Below are 16,275 nucleotides of genomic sequence, written 5' to 3'. Positions count from 1 at the left end.
ATCAGCTTGCTGTGTGACCTTGGGCAAGCCACTTCTTTCTGTGAACAGTGAGTTTACTCTGGCGCCCTCAGAGGAAATCCAGGCAGATCTGTAGCAGGTGGGTTGAACTGGGTCAAGGGCCACCATGGTGTGTTCTGGCTGCCTGCTGGCTGGAGGGGGGTAACCTCAGCTGCATGAGGCACAGATGCCTCTCCCAAAAGACACTCTGCCATCCACCCAAGCTGCCAGCTTGGGCTGCCGTCGTAGGCTTTGGGGAGACAAGAGTGTCCTCACTTCATCAGAGGAAAGATACAGCTGGACCCGTCACCCCTCTGGCTGGGCCTTGCCTTAGGCTTTGCAGATTCTGCTTTTAGCACAGACTATTCTGCCATCTAGAATACCTACCTCAACCCCTCCCAGTCCTTCAAGACTTTTGTCAAACCTGCTTCTCCCGTTATGCCTTCTGTGGATACCCAAGGGCCTCTCCAGGCTTGAGCTACAGTTATATTTTGTGTACTTGTCATATTTACTACATTTTATATTCTAAGATTAATCACGCAAAAAAAAAAAATTGATGCCTGCTTGTTGTAACAATTCAAGTAACACAGATTCCATAAAGAAAAAGTTAGTGGTTTCCCTTTCTTCTACTCCTGACACCGGTCTCCCTGAGAAATACAAACAGAATCATTCCAGTAGCATTAAATTTGTCCATGTCAGTGACTTGGCAGTTAATCATGTCACCCTGTGACATCTCTTCTATTTTCATTTTGATCTGTTTTTCCAATATTTACTGTCTAATGTAGTTTCATCTTCCTGTACACATTGGAAATTCTACGGACAAGCTCTGCATCTGAAATGCTTTCTATCCAATATCACGCCTGCAGCAGCAGGCCTTTCTTTTTCTTTCATGTTTGGGGAGTGGTGAGATGGGCTGATTGATAAATTGATCCAAGGATGGGAGTGGGTATCCGGGGCTTCTTAGGGGTGGCTGGACTGCTTCAGATCTACCTCTGGTTTTCCAAGCCAACCTGCAGAAGAGGAAAGGGAAGCAGAGAGAGCTTAGGCCTCTGCTCTGGCCTCAGCCACTCACTGGTGTGACCTTGGACTGGTTACCCAGCCTCTTGCCTATAAATTGGCACCCACTGGTGGAAACGGCTGTGACAAGATACACACATGCAGCCATACCCACACACAGAGGAAGTAGCTCATTTTCTCCGGGAGGCTTAAAAATGCGTGGGTTCAAATTCTGGCGTGCCGCCCATTAGCTCTGCCTCCATAGGCGAGTTCCTTCGTCTCCCTGGACCTCGTTTTCCTTCTGTATGAAACGGGGTGACCGTACCCACCTCAGGGTGTCAGTGTGGTGATGAAAAGATCCCAGCACACAGCCTAACGAGCAGTAGTCACCAGTAAATGGGAATGGTCTTATCATGATTTTTGTTCTTCTACAGAAAAAGGCACTGCCTTATCAGCTCCCCTTCTTACCCTCACCGGATGGGGCTCCTGAGGCCTGTGACTGTCTGAATTGTGTCTGTGGTTTTATCTAAAACAAACGCTTGTCCTGCCCTGATGTGGAGTCGGGGCCCCACAGGCTCCTGGCCAGCCGGTCTGGCTGCAGCACAGAAGGGGGGCAGTGCCACAGAATCCCAGGAACCCCCATCTCTGTAGCCTCCCAGCTGCTGGAGCATTTGTTTCCTCCCCAGGAGTGATGTGGGAAATGGTGTTCCAATAAAAACTCCCAGAGGAAGAAGCGGGCCGATTAAATGGTATGCTATCTTTCCTCTCGGGGACTTTGGGGAAGTGACTGAGGAAGTTTCTGGAATTTGGGGTCCCTAAAAGGAAGTACCCAGGCAGTTGGGAGTCCTATTATCTGGTCCTGGGCTGCCAGATTGTTTCCAGACCACTGGGGCCCTGGAAGTGCCACCATCTCAAAAATGTGACCCCCTGCTGGGTCCTTGATGCTGCCCTATCCATTCCTCCTAGGCTGCTCCCTACTTCTGAGAAGTAAACACCGTCGGGGGGGGGGGGGGGTGTCTTAAAGGAAACCAAGCTTTTCCTCAGGAGAAAATTAACTGTGCCTGACTTCACTCTGAAACCCAGCCTCCTCCCTCAGGCTGAAGTGATGGATGCCTTTCTCTGTGGCACTCCCAGACACGCCTTCATTCATTGTCTCAACAGTTACATACTGTCCACTAACTGTGTGCCAGCATCCCTAGGTGCCTAGGATCCTGTGAGGAATAATAGTCTTTTTTGTGTGTGGAACTTACATTCTCACAGGGGAGACAGACAATAAACAAATAAATGAGTTAATAGATAACATGGTTGTGAACAGTTAGGGCCTTGAAAAAAATCAAGTAGGATGCAGGGCCAGAGAAGGGGGAGGTCATGGTAGCCACGGTGATCAGGAAGGATGGGCCTGCAGAGAAGGGGACATTTGAGCAGAAGCTTGGATTAAGGGAGAGAACAGACCACAAGGATGTGAGGGGAAGAGTGTGGCCGGCAGGAGGAACAGTGAGCACGGTGGCCCTGGGGTAGGAGCATGGAATCGAGAGGGAAGGAACAGAAGACAGACTAGAGCTGGCGACCAGGAGGTGGCAGGGCCCAGATCATCCAGGACAGTGTCTCTCAACCTTTTTTAATGACTGCTCCCTCCCTAAAATTTTAATACCACAGATATACTACTGTATGCTTGTTTCTGGACTGTATGTATGCATAAAAAGAATAAGATGTTTCTGGGGACTTCCCTGGTGGTCCAGTGGTTAAGACCCCACACTTCCACTGCAGTGGGCATGGGTTCAGTCCCTGGTCGGGGAACTAAGATCCTGCATGCCGTGCGGTGCGGCCAAAAAAAAAAAGTAAGATGTTTCTGCCATCCAAGAACTAATTCTCTCCCCGCCATTAGGAGCAATATTGCCCCAGTTGAGAATGCATGCTATAGGGCCTTATAGGCAATTTTAAGGAATGTGTATACTCCAGTGCCTATTTGAACTGAAAGTATTCAAGACAGCAGCTCTGTAAACTCCCCCCAGGGTTCCACTTGGATGTTTCATAGACATCTCAAACTTAAAACATCTAAAACCGAAGCGCTTATTCCAGTCCCCGAGGCTACCCTCCATCCCCAGTTTCCGCATCTTAGCACCCCCTTGCTCAGGCCGAGGAAGCCTGGCAGCATCTTGACTCGTGTTTCTCTCACGTTCCCCCTGCTTCTCACCCCTTCTCTGCTGTCACCCTGGCCCAAGCCCCCACCATCGCTCCATCGCTCACCTGGTCTGTTGCAGCGGCCTCTTACCTGGCCATCTCGCTTCGGCTCCTGTCCCCCAAGGAGCCTGCCAGGTCGTAGGTGCCCTGTGAGTGAGGAGGAAGGAGAGGAGGTGGAGAATGTGCCATGGGTTGTCCCGATGGGCACAGGAGCCAGAGGGCGGCGGTGGGGCAGGGGAGGAGCTTTACCTGCTCCTGGGGCTCCTGCCCCAGCCGGCGTCAGCGTGGGAAGCCGGGGTGAGGGAGGGGGAGGACACATGCTAACCCCTGGTGGGGCTCACACTCCTGTCCCTTACTGCCCGGCCTGCCTCATTTCCTCCCCGTGCAAGCCTCTAGTGGTACCGGGCTCATCCCCCAGATAGGACATCCTTCCTCATCAGAAGCAGACCCTGAGCTCTGTTCTTTCATCAGGCGTGGCTGAGGGCCGCCGTGTGCCCGCCGGTGCTGGGGGAACAGGGGCGACTAGGACGGGCACTAGTGAGCGAGGCAGCCCCAGCACAGCCCCCACTGCCGCTCCACGTGCAACTCGTCCTTCATCCCCAGGGCTCCGGCAGGGAGTTCCCAGGCCGCCCCCTGCCATCCTCTCCAGGCCCCCTGCACTTTCTCCTTATGGCAGTCGCCCCACGTACAATCAGATGCCTTGCGATGCTTGCACCGCTGTCTGCCTGGCCCGCCAGGCTGGCCCCGTGCGGGCAGACCCGTGGCCGTGTTGCCTGCTGCCTCCCCACACCCAGCCCGGCAGCCTTCAAACCTTCAGAACTTACTAAACATTTGTGGGAAAACAAGCAGAGGTAACAGCCAGGGTGTGGAGCTGAGAGGAAGGAAGTTTGACCTTGACAGTGAAGGAGAGAGGGAGGCGATGCATTCCCCCTCCTCTCAGTGATCATATGGGGCTTGTGTACAGGTGTCGGGGAACGGGGGTTCCGCCTGGAACTCGCTGTAATCGGCACAGCCAGGCTGTTCCTTGGGAGTCTTTCTTTGGGCCTCTTATCTCGGTGGCCTTGGGGCCATGGAGGAGGGAGATGCCAGGCCCTTTCATGGGCCAGAGCACACAGAACACGCCTCCCCCGACACTGGCCTGGCATTTCAGGGTCATGGCCAGAGTCAGATGCTGCTTCTGGAGTCTGTTGAGCAGTGATGATTCTTCAAAAGCCTAGGTGATATAGCTGATTCACTTTGTTATACAGCAGAAACTAACACACCATCGTAAAGCGATTATACTCCAATAAAGATGTGGAAAATAAATAAATAAATAAAGCCTAGCTGCTGGGGGCGGGTGTTGTCACAGAAACGAGGCCCCTGGGAGGGGCTCTGCTTTCCCTCATGTTCTGCCTCGTGAGTCTGAGGAGCAGGGCGACGTCCAGCTCTCCCCACGTCTGCGCTCCCCCTCCAGAAGGCTCTTCTCATGCTCCAGTAGGGCCTGGCGGACACTCGGGTGTTTCCAGGGCTCAGCAGTGGTTGCCTGTGGTCTCCAGGGCCGTGTATACCCTCCACAGACCCTCGGCACGCAGGCCCCTGGACCTCTGTCTCTGTATCTCCCTTCAACTAGCCCCAGGCTTGTCCCATCCCCTGTTGAGGGCTGTCACCCTGACTGCAGCAAGACAGGGGCTGATGCTCTCTGACCATTGACACCCATGATGCTGTTCATGGTAAGAACTGGGGGGCAGAGGAGCTCTCGGGAGAGGGGCTGGGAAAGCTAATTAAGCTGGTCAGGAAATGACTCCAGGCCTTTTCAAACAGGCTACACCAAACATTTCTTTTCTCCCGTGCCCTTTTATGCTTCCTTGCTTTTCCTCATACTGTCCACTCCCCCCAAACCCAGTACCCTTTCCCCTCATTTCTACCTGGTAAGTAACTTTTCATCTTTCAGAACCAGCTCAAATCGTAGAACATCCTCTGGAGAAACGCCCCCCCCCCGCCCCTCCCCACTCCACCAAAGGGCGTGACTTTTCTCTGGGTTCCAGAACCATTTGCGTTAGTCAAAGCACTATCTTGTCTTGAGGTCATATCTTTGCATGTATGTGTCACCATTTGACCATGAGCTCCCTGGAGGCAGGAGCGGGTCTTAATCGTGTCCATGAAACCTAGTGGCCAGCCCAGTGCCTGGCACCCAGTAAGTGCTCAGGGTTGAGGCCCTTCGTGAATGAACCTCTCAGGAGAAGCTTCATAGGCAAGATGGCCTCTGAGAGGCCTTGAAGGCTGAGTGGGGTTTGACAGTATCCTATGCAGAAGGCCAGGGGGAGCTTCTTCTTTATGTGTTTACTTGTTTGTTACTTGTGTCCTCACACTGGAAAGGAAGCTCCATGGAGACAGGGACGTTGTCTTTTGTGTCCCCAAAGCTGGCACAGAGCCTAACACAGAGTGTGCAGCTAGTACCCGCTTAGTGAATGAATGGATAAAGCTCTGCCGGAAAAAGAAGCAAAGGAAGGGGTTTCAGGGTCCAGGAGGGATGAGAATGAAATGAGGAAAAGTGGCCAGAGCAGTGAGGAGTTCCCCAAGCGGGGCGGGGCGGCAAAATGAACGGCGGGAGCGGAGGGAACCGGGGGCCCGGCAGGGTGGGGGTCTGGAGCAGGGCTCTGAGAGAAAGGCAGATCCTCTGTGCCCTGGACAGCAGGAAACCATCACCTTCGCTGGCTGCAGACGGGACACTGCCCCCACTTGTGCCCGTGCAGGAGCATGGCCTCAGCGGGTGGCATCCCGGCCAGGGCACCAAGGACAAGGAGAAGGGACAGAGGCTCCCGGGTGTCCCGGTGTCAGGGACTGAGATGCTGCTTGTGGGGGACGGGAAGGGACATGGCAAAGGGCCTCTGAGTCAGCTCTCAGTCTGACGAACATGCCCGGCCCCTTTGAGGAAGAAGCGGAGAGTCAGTGTGTAATGAACGGGGCCTTAAAGCTTCCGTCCAAGCCCTGTCTTTACCACAAGAAAGGTTCTCTGGGATCTGAAAAAAAAAACAGACAGGTCTCTGTCCCACGCACCGGGCGGGGGTGTCTGGGTCACACGCTGGCCGGCAGGGAAAGCAGACTGTCCTCCCGTTGGGTGGCCCATGCTGCGAGGCCAGGGACACGTCTGAGAACCCATCCAGCAGAGGGGGAGAAGCACAGTCTCCTTACCTGTGCTCAGCGAATGAGGAGCCCTCAAGTCTGCCCACGGCGGTCAGATGCCCACCGCGGCGGTTCCTCTCCTGCGCTCACGGGCCCAAGTCCCAGCTCTTGTCACAGCTGAGAACACCGAGGCTCCAAGAGGGACTCGCCCAGGGCCACCCAGTGTGCAAATGGGGGCGTGTTGCAAACTGCTGTCCCTTGTTGTTCCAGAAAACTCCACAGCCAGTGTGAGCGAGGCAGAAAGGAAGGCCCAGGTATACTACCGTGCATGTATGAACGAAACCAGGATTGAGGAGCTCAAGGCCAGACCCCTAATGGAGCTGATCGAGAAGGTGAACCCCTACGCCACATCTCCTCCTGTCCCTGCCCCCTTCCCCATCTCCTGCTCTTGCCCCCTTCCCCCTTCCCCCATCTCCTACCCCTGCCCCCTGCCTCCCATCTCCTACCCCTGCCCCCTGCCTCCCATCCTACCCCTGCCCCCTGCCTCCCATCTCCTACCCCTGCCCCCTGCCTCCCATCTCCTACCCCTGCCCCCTGCCCCCCATCTCCTACCCCTGCCCCCTGCCCCCCATCTCCTACCCCTGCCCCCTGCCCCCCATCTCCTACCCCTGCCCCCTGCCCCCATCTCCTACTCCTGCCCTCTGCCTCCCATCTCCTCCTGCCCCTGCCCCGTGCCTCCCGTCTCCTACCCCTGCCCCCTGCCCCCCGTCTCCTACCCCTGCCCCCTGCCCCCCATCTCCTACCCCTGCCCCCTGCCCCCCATCTCCTACCCCTGCCCCCTGCCCCTCATCTCCTACCCCTGCCCCCTGCTCCCCTCCCCCTTCCCCCATCTCCTCCTGCCCCTGCCACCAGCCTGTCCCCCTGGCTTCTGCCCCAGCTCTTAGCTGCCACCAGGGCCCAGCCACCTCACACCTCCAGCCACCTCGCCCAGCTGGATCATGGAGTCTGTCTGTCTGCTGGCGTGTGTCAGGTTGTCTGAGTGTGTGTGTGTGTGTGTGTGCGTGCACATCTCTGTGTAGGTGGGAATGTCTGTATGTATTTGTGTGGGGCTGTCTGTCACATGCATGTGTCTCTGGGCGTCTGTGAGTGCGACAAGGGCCCTATTTACAGGGAAGATGTTTCTCTACGTTGCTGCTTCCGTTTCCTCAGCGGGCATGTTTGTGTGTGAGGGGGGGTATGTTCTGGAAGGACTGAGAGAAAGTCTGGGATCAGAAGCAGAGCCCTCCCTGTGAGGGGGCCACGCTGACCCGGGCCCCCCGTCACCCTGAGCAGAATGAGTCTTCTTCTTCCGGGGCACCTTCCAGTCAGCCTTGGATGGACTTGGGGGTCGGGGGTGACGCCCGAGGCTGGCCGCGCTGCCCAGTGCACACAGAAGGGTGGCTGTGGGTGTTTTCGGGGGAACTCCTGCTCCCCGGAGGCCCGCCTCCTAGGTGGGCTCAGGGGAGGCACTGCAGCAGGGTGGGGAGCTGTGGGCATCTGGGACGGGACAGCCCCTCCCCGCTGGCACAGGCCCCACGTGCCAGCACATGCCCAACCAGGGAAGACTGAGGAGATGAAAAGCATCCCAACTCGGAGAGAAACTCTGGTAGACCTTAACTCACCAACCTTTTAAAGAATAAGGACCCTTTTTTATAGGCACAATTGAATTTCTGCTTTAATAGGAATTACATTCATGTGATTGAGTATGCAAAAGTGAACAGAGTACAGGAAAAGTCTCCTTCCCATCCCCATCCCCAGCCACCTAGGGAGCGGCCGCCATATGTTTTCATGACTGGTCAGAACCCCCTAATGAAGACAGACCAGGGACTTCCCTGGCGGTCCAGTGGTTAGGACTCTGCGCTTCCACTGCAGGGGGCATGGGTTCAACCCCTGGTCAGAGAACTAAGATCCTGCAAGCTGCACAACATGGCACGGCCAGAAGAAGAGAGAGAGAGAGAGAGAGAGAGAGAGGAAGGAAGGAGGGAAAGGAGGGAGGGAGGAAGGAAGAGAGAGAGAGACAGAGAGAGAGGGAGGAAGGAAGGAAGGGAGGGAGGGAGGGGGAGGGGGAGGGGGAGGGAGGGAGGGGGAGGGAAGGAGGAAGGGAGGGAGGGGGAGGAAGGGAGGGAGGGGGAGGGAGGGAGGGAGGAAGAGAGAGAGAAAGAAAAAAAGGAAGACAGACCAGCCCTTTCATTTACTCCTGAGGCTCAGAGAGGTCAGAGGACTGCAGAGGGTCACAGAGCAAGTCAGCCGCAGAGTCAGAATCCACACCCGGTCTCCCCCGATCCCGCCTCATCCCCTCCCCGGCCCCCCTCCCTCCCCACAGCTCGGGGGCTGGAACATCACAGGGCCCTGGGACAAGGACAACTTCCAGGGCACGCTGCAGGTGGTGACGTCCCACTACCGCACCTCGCCCTTCTTCTCCGTCTATGTCAGCGCCGACTCTAAGAACTCCAGCAGCAATGTGATCCAGGTGAGGGGCCTGGAGGCCCGGGGAGAGGGCCGGGCCTGACCGTGAGGGCAGAGCTGCCCTTGGGCGACAGGCTTCTGGTTTCTGAGCTTGGTTATTTCTGGAGGCTCCCAACTGTGAGATTTTTGCAGGCAAGTTGTGAAAGGGCAGGCTTGCCTTCCTTGGGTAGGTGGGGGTCACTGCAGCACAGGTGAATCTTTGGGGTTCTGATTGGTTACTGTGGGTCCCAGGAGTGATGTCAAGTCCTGGGCACAGCTGGAGTCACCTCCCGGTCACCCCAGCTCAGTCTCTGGCCTTTGTGGCTCTGCTCGGAATAGCTTTAAGTCTACCTCTTCCTGCCAGAGCCTGCCCCAGACTGAGTATCAGCACACCCAGGGGACCCCAGCCCTGGTCTGCCCACCCTCAGATGCAGAAGCGAGAAACCCGGGTTGGGGGTCCTGAAGGCTAAGTTCCCACCCACCTCTGCCACTCACTCACTGCGTGACCATGGGCAAGTGCCTCAACCTCTCTGAGATGAAATTTCCTTATCAGTCAAATGAACTATAGCAACACCTACTCTAGGTATGTCAAGGTGTGGCCCCAGGCTCTGATAGGAGCTATCAGGGATTGACCCTCCCTACCTGCCCAGCACCCAGCAAGGCCCTCACTGGCACTCTCTCCTTGAATCCTCATTCCAGCTCTGCGGGTTAGATAGTTCCCCTATTTTCCAGGTAAAGAACCTGAGGATCAGAAAGGTTCGGCAACTTGACCAAGGTGACAGTGGCTCTGGACTGCTCACCACCTTGGGAAGTGTTTAATGAAGCAGAAGTGCTCTGCCGAGGCTAGAAGGAGTTTAAAGAGGAGGGTGGTTCCGTCTGACCTTCAGAAGGGCCCCAAATCCCCGCGGCTGACCACATGTGTGGGAAGGAATGTAGCCCGACATGTGTCTGTCCCCTCGCTGGGGGGCCCATCCCAGGGGTGGCCTCGGCTACCAGCCTGTGCTCCTCCTGGGGCCTGAGCTGCTCCTCCATTGCCATGTGCCTGCTGTCCCTGGAGCGGACGGAGACCGCGCGCAGGTGTGTGCGCGCAGGTGTGCGTGCGCAACGGGAGATCCTCTCTCACCCCCGCCTTTCTCTTCAGGTGGACCAGTCTGGCCTGGGCTTACCCTCGAGGGATTATTACCTGAACAAAACCGAGAATGAGAAGGTAGGTGTGCCTCTTCAGAGAGAGTGGCTCCCGCCCAGACCACCTCTCTCCATGATTCGTCCCCCTTGGTGTTCCCTCAGTGTACACACCTCTGCGGGTCTTTGAAGCTAGAGGAGCATAGAGGTGTCCCTTACCTGGCAGTCCCAGGCAGGGGAGGGGTATCATTTGTCCCCATTCTAGAGTAAGGCTCTTGCATATTCAGGCACCGTGGGCACAGGGGACAGGTGTCATTTGTCCCCATTCTAGAGCGAGGCAGTGATAACGCCCACCACCTTATATACACATCACCTCTGGCCTTCCCAGTAACCCTGCATATACTGAACATCTCTGAACTTCATTCGCCTTATGTGTCACATGGGTATTATTTTTACCTGGCCTGTTACAGAGGAGGAAATAAGGCTCAGAGATGCTAAGTGACCTTATCAAGGTCACACAGCCAGTCGTCAGTGGTGAGGCTGAGATTCTCATCCAGATCCGATAACTCCAAAGCCCACACCTTTCCCTCCCCCTGGCTGCCTCCCGTGATGTCCTAGGGAGACCTGGCCTGAGGTTCGTCGACTGTCCATTCATGATCCCACCCACTTGTATTGAGCAAGTGCCTACCAAGTGCCTGATGCTAGGGAGATAGTGGTGAACAAGACCAGCTTGGTCCCTGCCCCATGGGGCTTCGAGTCTGGGAGGGGAGGCAGATGTTGAGTAACTAACCACCCGATTAGAGGCACGATGATAAATTGTGAGAAGGGAAGGGTGAGCTGAGAAAGTAACCTGGGGACCTAATTCAAATCTGGGGGCCTGGTAGAGCAAGGGTGGATCAGAAGTGCGTTCCAGGAACTGAGCGATGGCCCCATTGGTGGCTTCCATGTGATGAGCGTCCAGGAGAGAGTATGGGCTGGAACAGCAGGGACCAACCCACTTGGGGACCTTTGTGGGCTTTATCCTGAGGGCCATGGGGAACCAGTGAAGGGGTGCACTGCCAAAACCATTCTTGAAGCTGGTTTCCAGCGGGTGTCCTGGGTGAAACCCCCCAGCCCCGTGGCTCCCTGCGCGGGGCTGCAGCTGGCCTGCCCCGCCCTGCCCCCCTTGTCCAGTGGGCAGTGGGTAGCAGCCACTGACGGATGGGGGTGCTGGGTCCCACAGGTGCTGATGGGATACCTGAACTACATGGTCCAGCTGGGAAAGCTGCTGGGCGGAGGGGACGAGGACATCATCCGGCCCCAGATGCAGCAGATCCTGGACTTTGAGACAGCGCTGGCCAACATCACCATCCCCCAGGAGAAGCGCCGGGACGAGGAGCTCATCTACCACAAAGTGACGGCAGCCGAACTGCAGGTAGCTGAGCTCTGCTGACGCGGAGGCTGAGGCAGCACAGAATTCAGGATGGAGGGCACTGGACTGGGGTGTTTACACCCCCTTCACCAGACCCTCAGAGCAACCCCATGAAGCAGGGATGGTTGCTGTCCCCAGTTCACAGACGGAACTGAGGCTTAGAGAATTAGAGTTGCCTGCTGAAGGCCACATAGCCAGGGACCAGCCAAAGCCAGTCTCTTGCCCTATGCCAGTCTGCTTTTCTGAAACCGCAGCCACCTGGGGAGACTCTGTGGTCGTGATAATACTGGCTCACATTGATTGGGCATTTCCAGTCTCTCAAGCTCAAGTACATCAAGCCTGATGCACAGCCAGTAAACGTGAAGGTTGAGTTCTGATGTCACCTCCCTTTTCCGAGCCAGGAGGTTAGGTGATGTGCTCGAGGCCTCTAGGCTCCTAAGTGGCAGGGGAGCTGGGACCTGGACTCAGGCTTGGCTCACTGGAGCTCTGCTTCTGACCACGACCCCTGGTGACCTCCTGGAGCTGTAACAGGGTTGGGGTCAGAACTGTGACGCTCTCTGCGCTGGGTGTACCCTTCTGAGAAGTCGATGTCTCTTCTGTAGGTCAGCCTCTACCAAAGCCTGCCCCCTGGTGGCTGCTTGGGACTTGCAGGTAGTGAGTTGATTGCCTGCCAGTTCCTTCTTTCCAGTTCATGGCATGTTGGTGTCTAGCCTTCCCCCAGGCTCTGGGGTCACAGAGGAATCAGCAGAACGGCCTAAGTCAATCTTCCTATTTCCTGCCATCGCCCAGGAATGCTTGGCTAGGCCATGCTTCCCTGCTAGGAAGGATGTCCAGGCCACCTATGTTGAGGCTTCACTCTTCCTCTGCCCAGCCGAGTCCTGCCCATCCATTAGAGTTTGGCTCGTTTCTGCTGCTTTAGGGAAGAACACCTAGGTCCCTACCCCTTTTTCTCTCTCCATCCCTCCCTCCAAAAAGTGTCTGTGGGGCTACCTTGGGGCCTTGCTCTTGACATGCTTCCAGGCGAGTAAGGGACACCAACGAGGAAACAAGCTCAATCTCATTGCCGAGTGCTTTGGGCAGAAGAAGCAGGGCACTGGGGCCAGGGGCAGAGCTATGTCAGGGAGGGTGAGTCTAATGAATAAGTGAGCAAGAGCCAGGCTGACTGAGTGTCCCAGGCAGAGGTGCAGCCCACACAAAGGCTGGGGATGAGGGCAAGAGAGCCTGGCCTCCTTCTGGGTGCCAGCTGCCCTTTAGGTCCCCAGAGAAGCTGGCATCAGGGGGAGTGGTGCTGAGTGGATTGTTATGGAGATCAGCAGCCTGTGCTGGGCACCATCTGGCACTGTTTTTCCGCTCCGAGGCCAGGAAGTCGAGGGAGATGCTGTTTGTGCAACATGATTTGGTTTGCTCCAGCTGCCCAGTTCTCAGCCCAGAAGGGCTCCCGCAGTCCCTCTCCCCCCTGCAGTGGCCACGAAGCCAACTGACAGCCCGAGAGTGGCCGAGAAAGCACAGTAGCCCTGGGCACATCTGCCCCAGCGTGGCTTCCAGGCTCTGCCCCCAGATGTCTTTTCACCATTGCTTTTGCTCTATTCTTCCAAGCAAGCAAGGAAAGGCTTTTCCTCCCTCCCAGCTACCGAGCTGCCAGGGTGGGGAGGATTTCAGCAGAGGCGGCAGCCTGGAATTGTGTGAGTCCTGGGCTTGGAGTCAGAAGACTGCTCTGGCCCAGCCCCACCGCGAGCCTTGGGCAAGTCACATAACCCCCTCTTTGAGCCTTGGTTTCCTTCCTTGTAAAATGGGCTTTGCTTGCTCATTTACACCTGCTCCGTTGCAGAACACTGAGACAAATGAGGGACAGCCCCTGTCCTCATAAGGGGCAGTGGTTCTTAACTTTAAGTCACAGAATTCTTTGAGGACAGGTTGAAAACTGTGGCGCATCTCCCAGAAGAAATGGACATGGTTACATATAAAAGAATTATGTCTAGTGTTTAAAGAATTCCTGGACCCCTGAAGCCTGGTGTCCTGGATGAGAATTGGCCTGCCCTGCCCATGGGGTTGCATGACGGTGAGATAAGGCAAAGGATGAGATCTCATCTTGTAAACTGACATGCAATTCGAACATATTACAGTAATCGATCTTAGTATTATTCCTGTGTCATCCGTAATGACAGCCCACGTCGCCAGCCCTAAACCAATTTGATTCATTCCACCCTTGGACAGAGAATGTCTTTCTGTTCCCTGGCATCTGGAAATTTGGTTTTCTTCCCAGACTCCAGGAGGCTCAGGGAAAGGCGCCCCAGCCTTTCACAGTGTGGTTCTAGGAATACACGGTGGTTCCAGGCAAGCCCGCAGCAGCAGAGTCTGAATTCAGACCCATGAATCAAACATCCTTCTGTTGCTTCTCTAGAGGCTTGAGGACCTTCCTGTTCCTTTCTAGGACCTTCCACACCAAAAGTTGATTGGGAATGAGCCCCATCCTCTGCTCTAAATTTTTCAGCTGAGATAGAGCCTGGGGGCATCCTCTTTCCTCTCCCACTTTTGCAAGCCTACTTGAGCTGGGTGCTTGGTGACCAGCGGTACTCTTTGGCTGCGGGTGTGGAAAATAGAGCTCATCTGTGTGCCCCAAAGGCTTAGAGTCACAAGTGGAATGTCCTGGTTGGTTAAAAGAGCCGTCTCCATGGAGATGGACCCAGGCACTCGGGTTTAAGTTAGGTGTTCACTAAAGCAGTAAAGATTGAAAATGTGAAAATCCTGGTATTCAACATGCACCCTGTTTTCAGAGTTGTGGGAATTTGCCTGCACAGAACACCTGCTCTCCCTAAAGGAACAGGGCTTGTGTTAAGTACACGGGGATTTATCATCACCTATATCTGTACCCTGATCAGAGAGTTCCAATCACCTGCAGTTTATGAAGCTCTTGTTAATTGTATAAACAGAGACATTTTGTAAACTTGGCGATTTTCCCGGGGGGCTTTGCCAGCAGGTCACACTGTCAGGTGGCTCTAAATGTTGAGCCCTGTTTGACCATCTCACCTGGACACCTTCAAGTTTTGCAGCCACAGAAATTTGATGGGGAGCCCCAGAGGTCACCTGCTTAAGGAGCTCCTGCCAGGAAGCGAGGGAGGAATGGACAAGTTAGGGGAAAAAAGAAGCTCGATTTATTGCATAAGCTGTCCCGAGAGGCACAGAGCAGCCCACCCTTGGCAGGGATTTTTGTCTCCATTTGAGAGAAAGGCTGCAAAGTGACTTGAGGTCCAGAGCTGGTTCATGGTGGGGACCCCAATCTAGGTCTTCTCCAAAACAGGGCTCTTCCCAGCTCATCTTGGTGCCAGGCAGGTGGGGATGTACTGGGGCCCACTGGGCACAGCTCTTCCCAACTCTGTGGGTAGTTTGCAATAGGTCATGGTGGCAATGCAAATTATCCGCCATCACTGAGAGCCAGTTGTTAAATGTTTACTAGCACACCACTGCCCACGGGACCTGCCCTCCTCAGTCCTTTGAGGTCCTTGTTCCCCAGCAGCTGAGCTGCCCTTTAAAACCAGAGAGACTGTCAAGTGGGAGATTTTTATGGCTGCCTCTGTCACTGAGAACATTATAAGTATTTACCAGCAGGTTATAGATTCATCGATGTCACAGATTGATTTTACGTTCTTAATTGATCTTCCCCTATGAAGGCCATTTATAAGGCATCTCTCGCTTCCTTTATTTGTCTTGCATTTTGCCCATTTTCAAGGGAACAAAGAACAGAATTTGGAATCAGTCCCAGGACCACTCTCGGGAGGCTTTGAGCAATGATTATAATAGCTAATCAATGATTATAATAGCTAGCACTGATTGAGTGCTTGCTAAATACCAGATACCATTGACATTACAGGCATTTTTGCTGTAACAGTATATGCAGTCCTGAAAAACCTTGCATCCTGTAAAGCTACAGGACTGAAAAGAACTGAAAAGAACAGAACATATGGGGAAAATAGGACTAGAGCAGTCCATTCAGAAGCTGTGTAACTTGAGGACATTATGCTAAGTTAAATAAGCCAGTCACACAAGGACAAATACTGCACGGATCCACTTAGATGAGGTATATAGAGTAGTCAGGTTCACAGACAGAAAGTAGAATGGTGGTTGCCTAGGGTGAGGGAGGGGGATGGGGGAGTTATTGTTTAATAGATTCAGAGTTTCAGTTTTGCAAGATGAAATCTGTGGATGGATTGTGGTGATGGTTGCACAACATGAATATATTATACTTAATGCCACTGAACTGTACACTTAAACATGGCTAAGGTGGTAAATTTTATGTTACCACAGTTTTTTTTTAAAAGTTGTGCCACTTGGTCATCAAAACACTCACAAGACAGTAATTGGAACCTTGAGAAATAGCTCGTGTGGCTGGAGGCTGCCTGGTGGGAAATGGAACTCCTGGCTGTGGACGCGGAGACCCCGAAGACAGACAGATGGGAGCTCTATGCAGTGGGGCTGCCGTTAGGCGGGCCAAGGGCAAGTGCAGCCCTCTGGGAGCTGAGAGTTATGCAAAGTGGCATGTGCCTCTGTGGGGAGGGTTGTGTGCAGGTGCTCCTTTTAAATTATCTTAAAATAGAGCTGACTGGCTTCCTGTGTGGGCATCGGCTGAGCTGAGGGCTTTTACTCTCTTGCTGAGGTTATCATCCTATGCTTGCTTTTCCAGATCCCATGGCTGAGAAAGACCTGCTGTGGACCAGAGAATTCTATGCACTCTACTGCTGTTATTCTTGTAGTTACCAATCATACAGAAGACTGATCATATTGAATCTAGTTGATGTTACAGGACCACATGTTGAGTAGAACAGACAGGATTACTTGTTTAATTCTCACACTAACCCTGTGGGGTGGGTTTTATGATGATGATGAGCCTCACTTTTCAGATGAGATCCCGAGGCACAGAGGGGCTCATCCACTTACTCCAGGTCACACAGCTAGTAAGCGTATGAACCCAGGAAGTTGGCTCCAGA

The 16,275-nt window shown here is 54.4% G+C and overlaps 1 protein-coding gene across 2 annotated transcripts in view; it reads left to right on the top strand.

Annotated features, from left to right (window-relative positions):
* The window catches only part of ECE1 (endothelin converting enzyme 1), a 118,405-nt gene that overhangs the window by 75,070 nt on the left and 27,060 nt on the right, over positions 1–16,275 (top strand). For both annotated transcript variants that reach the window (XM_068539099.1, XM_068539098.1), the window contains exons 5-8: positions 6,547–6,668; positions 8,639–8,785; positions 9,902–9,967; positions 11,105–11,296. In XM_068539099.1, the coding sequence (XP_068395200.1) occupies positions 6,547–6,668; positions 8,639–8,785; positions 9,902–9,967; positions 11,105–11,296 (527 nt within the window). The remainder of the gene's footprint in view (positions 1–6,546; positions 6,669–8,638; positions 8,786–9,901; positions 9,968–11,104; positions 11,297–16,275) is intronic.

The sequence above is a fragment of the Eschrichtius robustus genome, chromosome 3 (genome assembly GCF_028021215.1).
Source record: "Eschrichtius robustus isolate mEscRob2 chromosome 3, mEscRob2.pri, whole genome shotgun sequence".
In the NCBI taxonomy this organism is placed as follows: Eukaryota; Metazoa; Chordata; class Mammalia; order Artiodactyla; family Eschrichtiidae; genus Eschrichtius; species Eschrichtius robustus.
The sequence above is the reverse complement of the archived record's forward strand: the minus strand, read 5'-3'. Positions and strand labels throughout refer to the sequence as shown.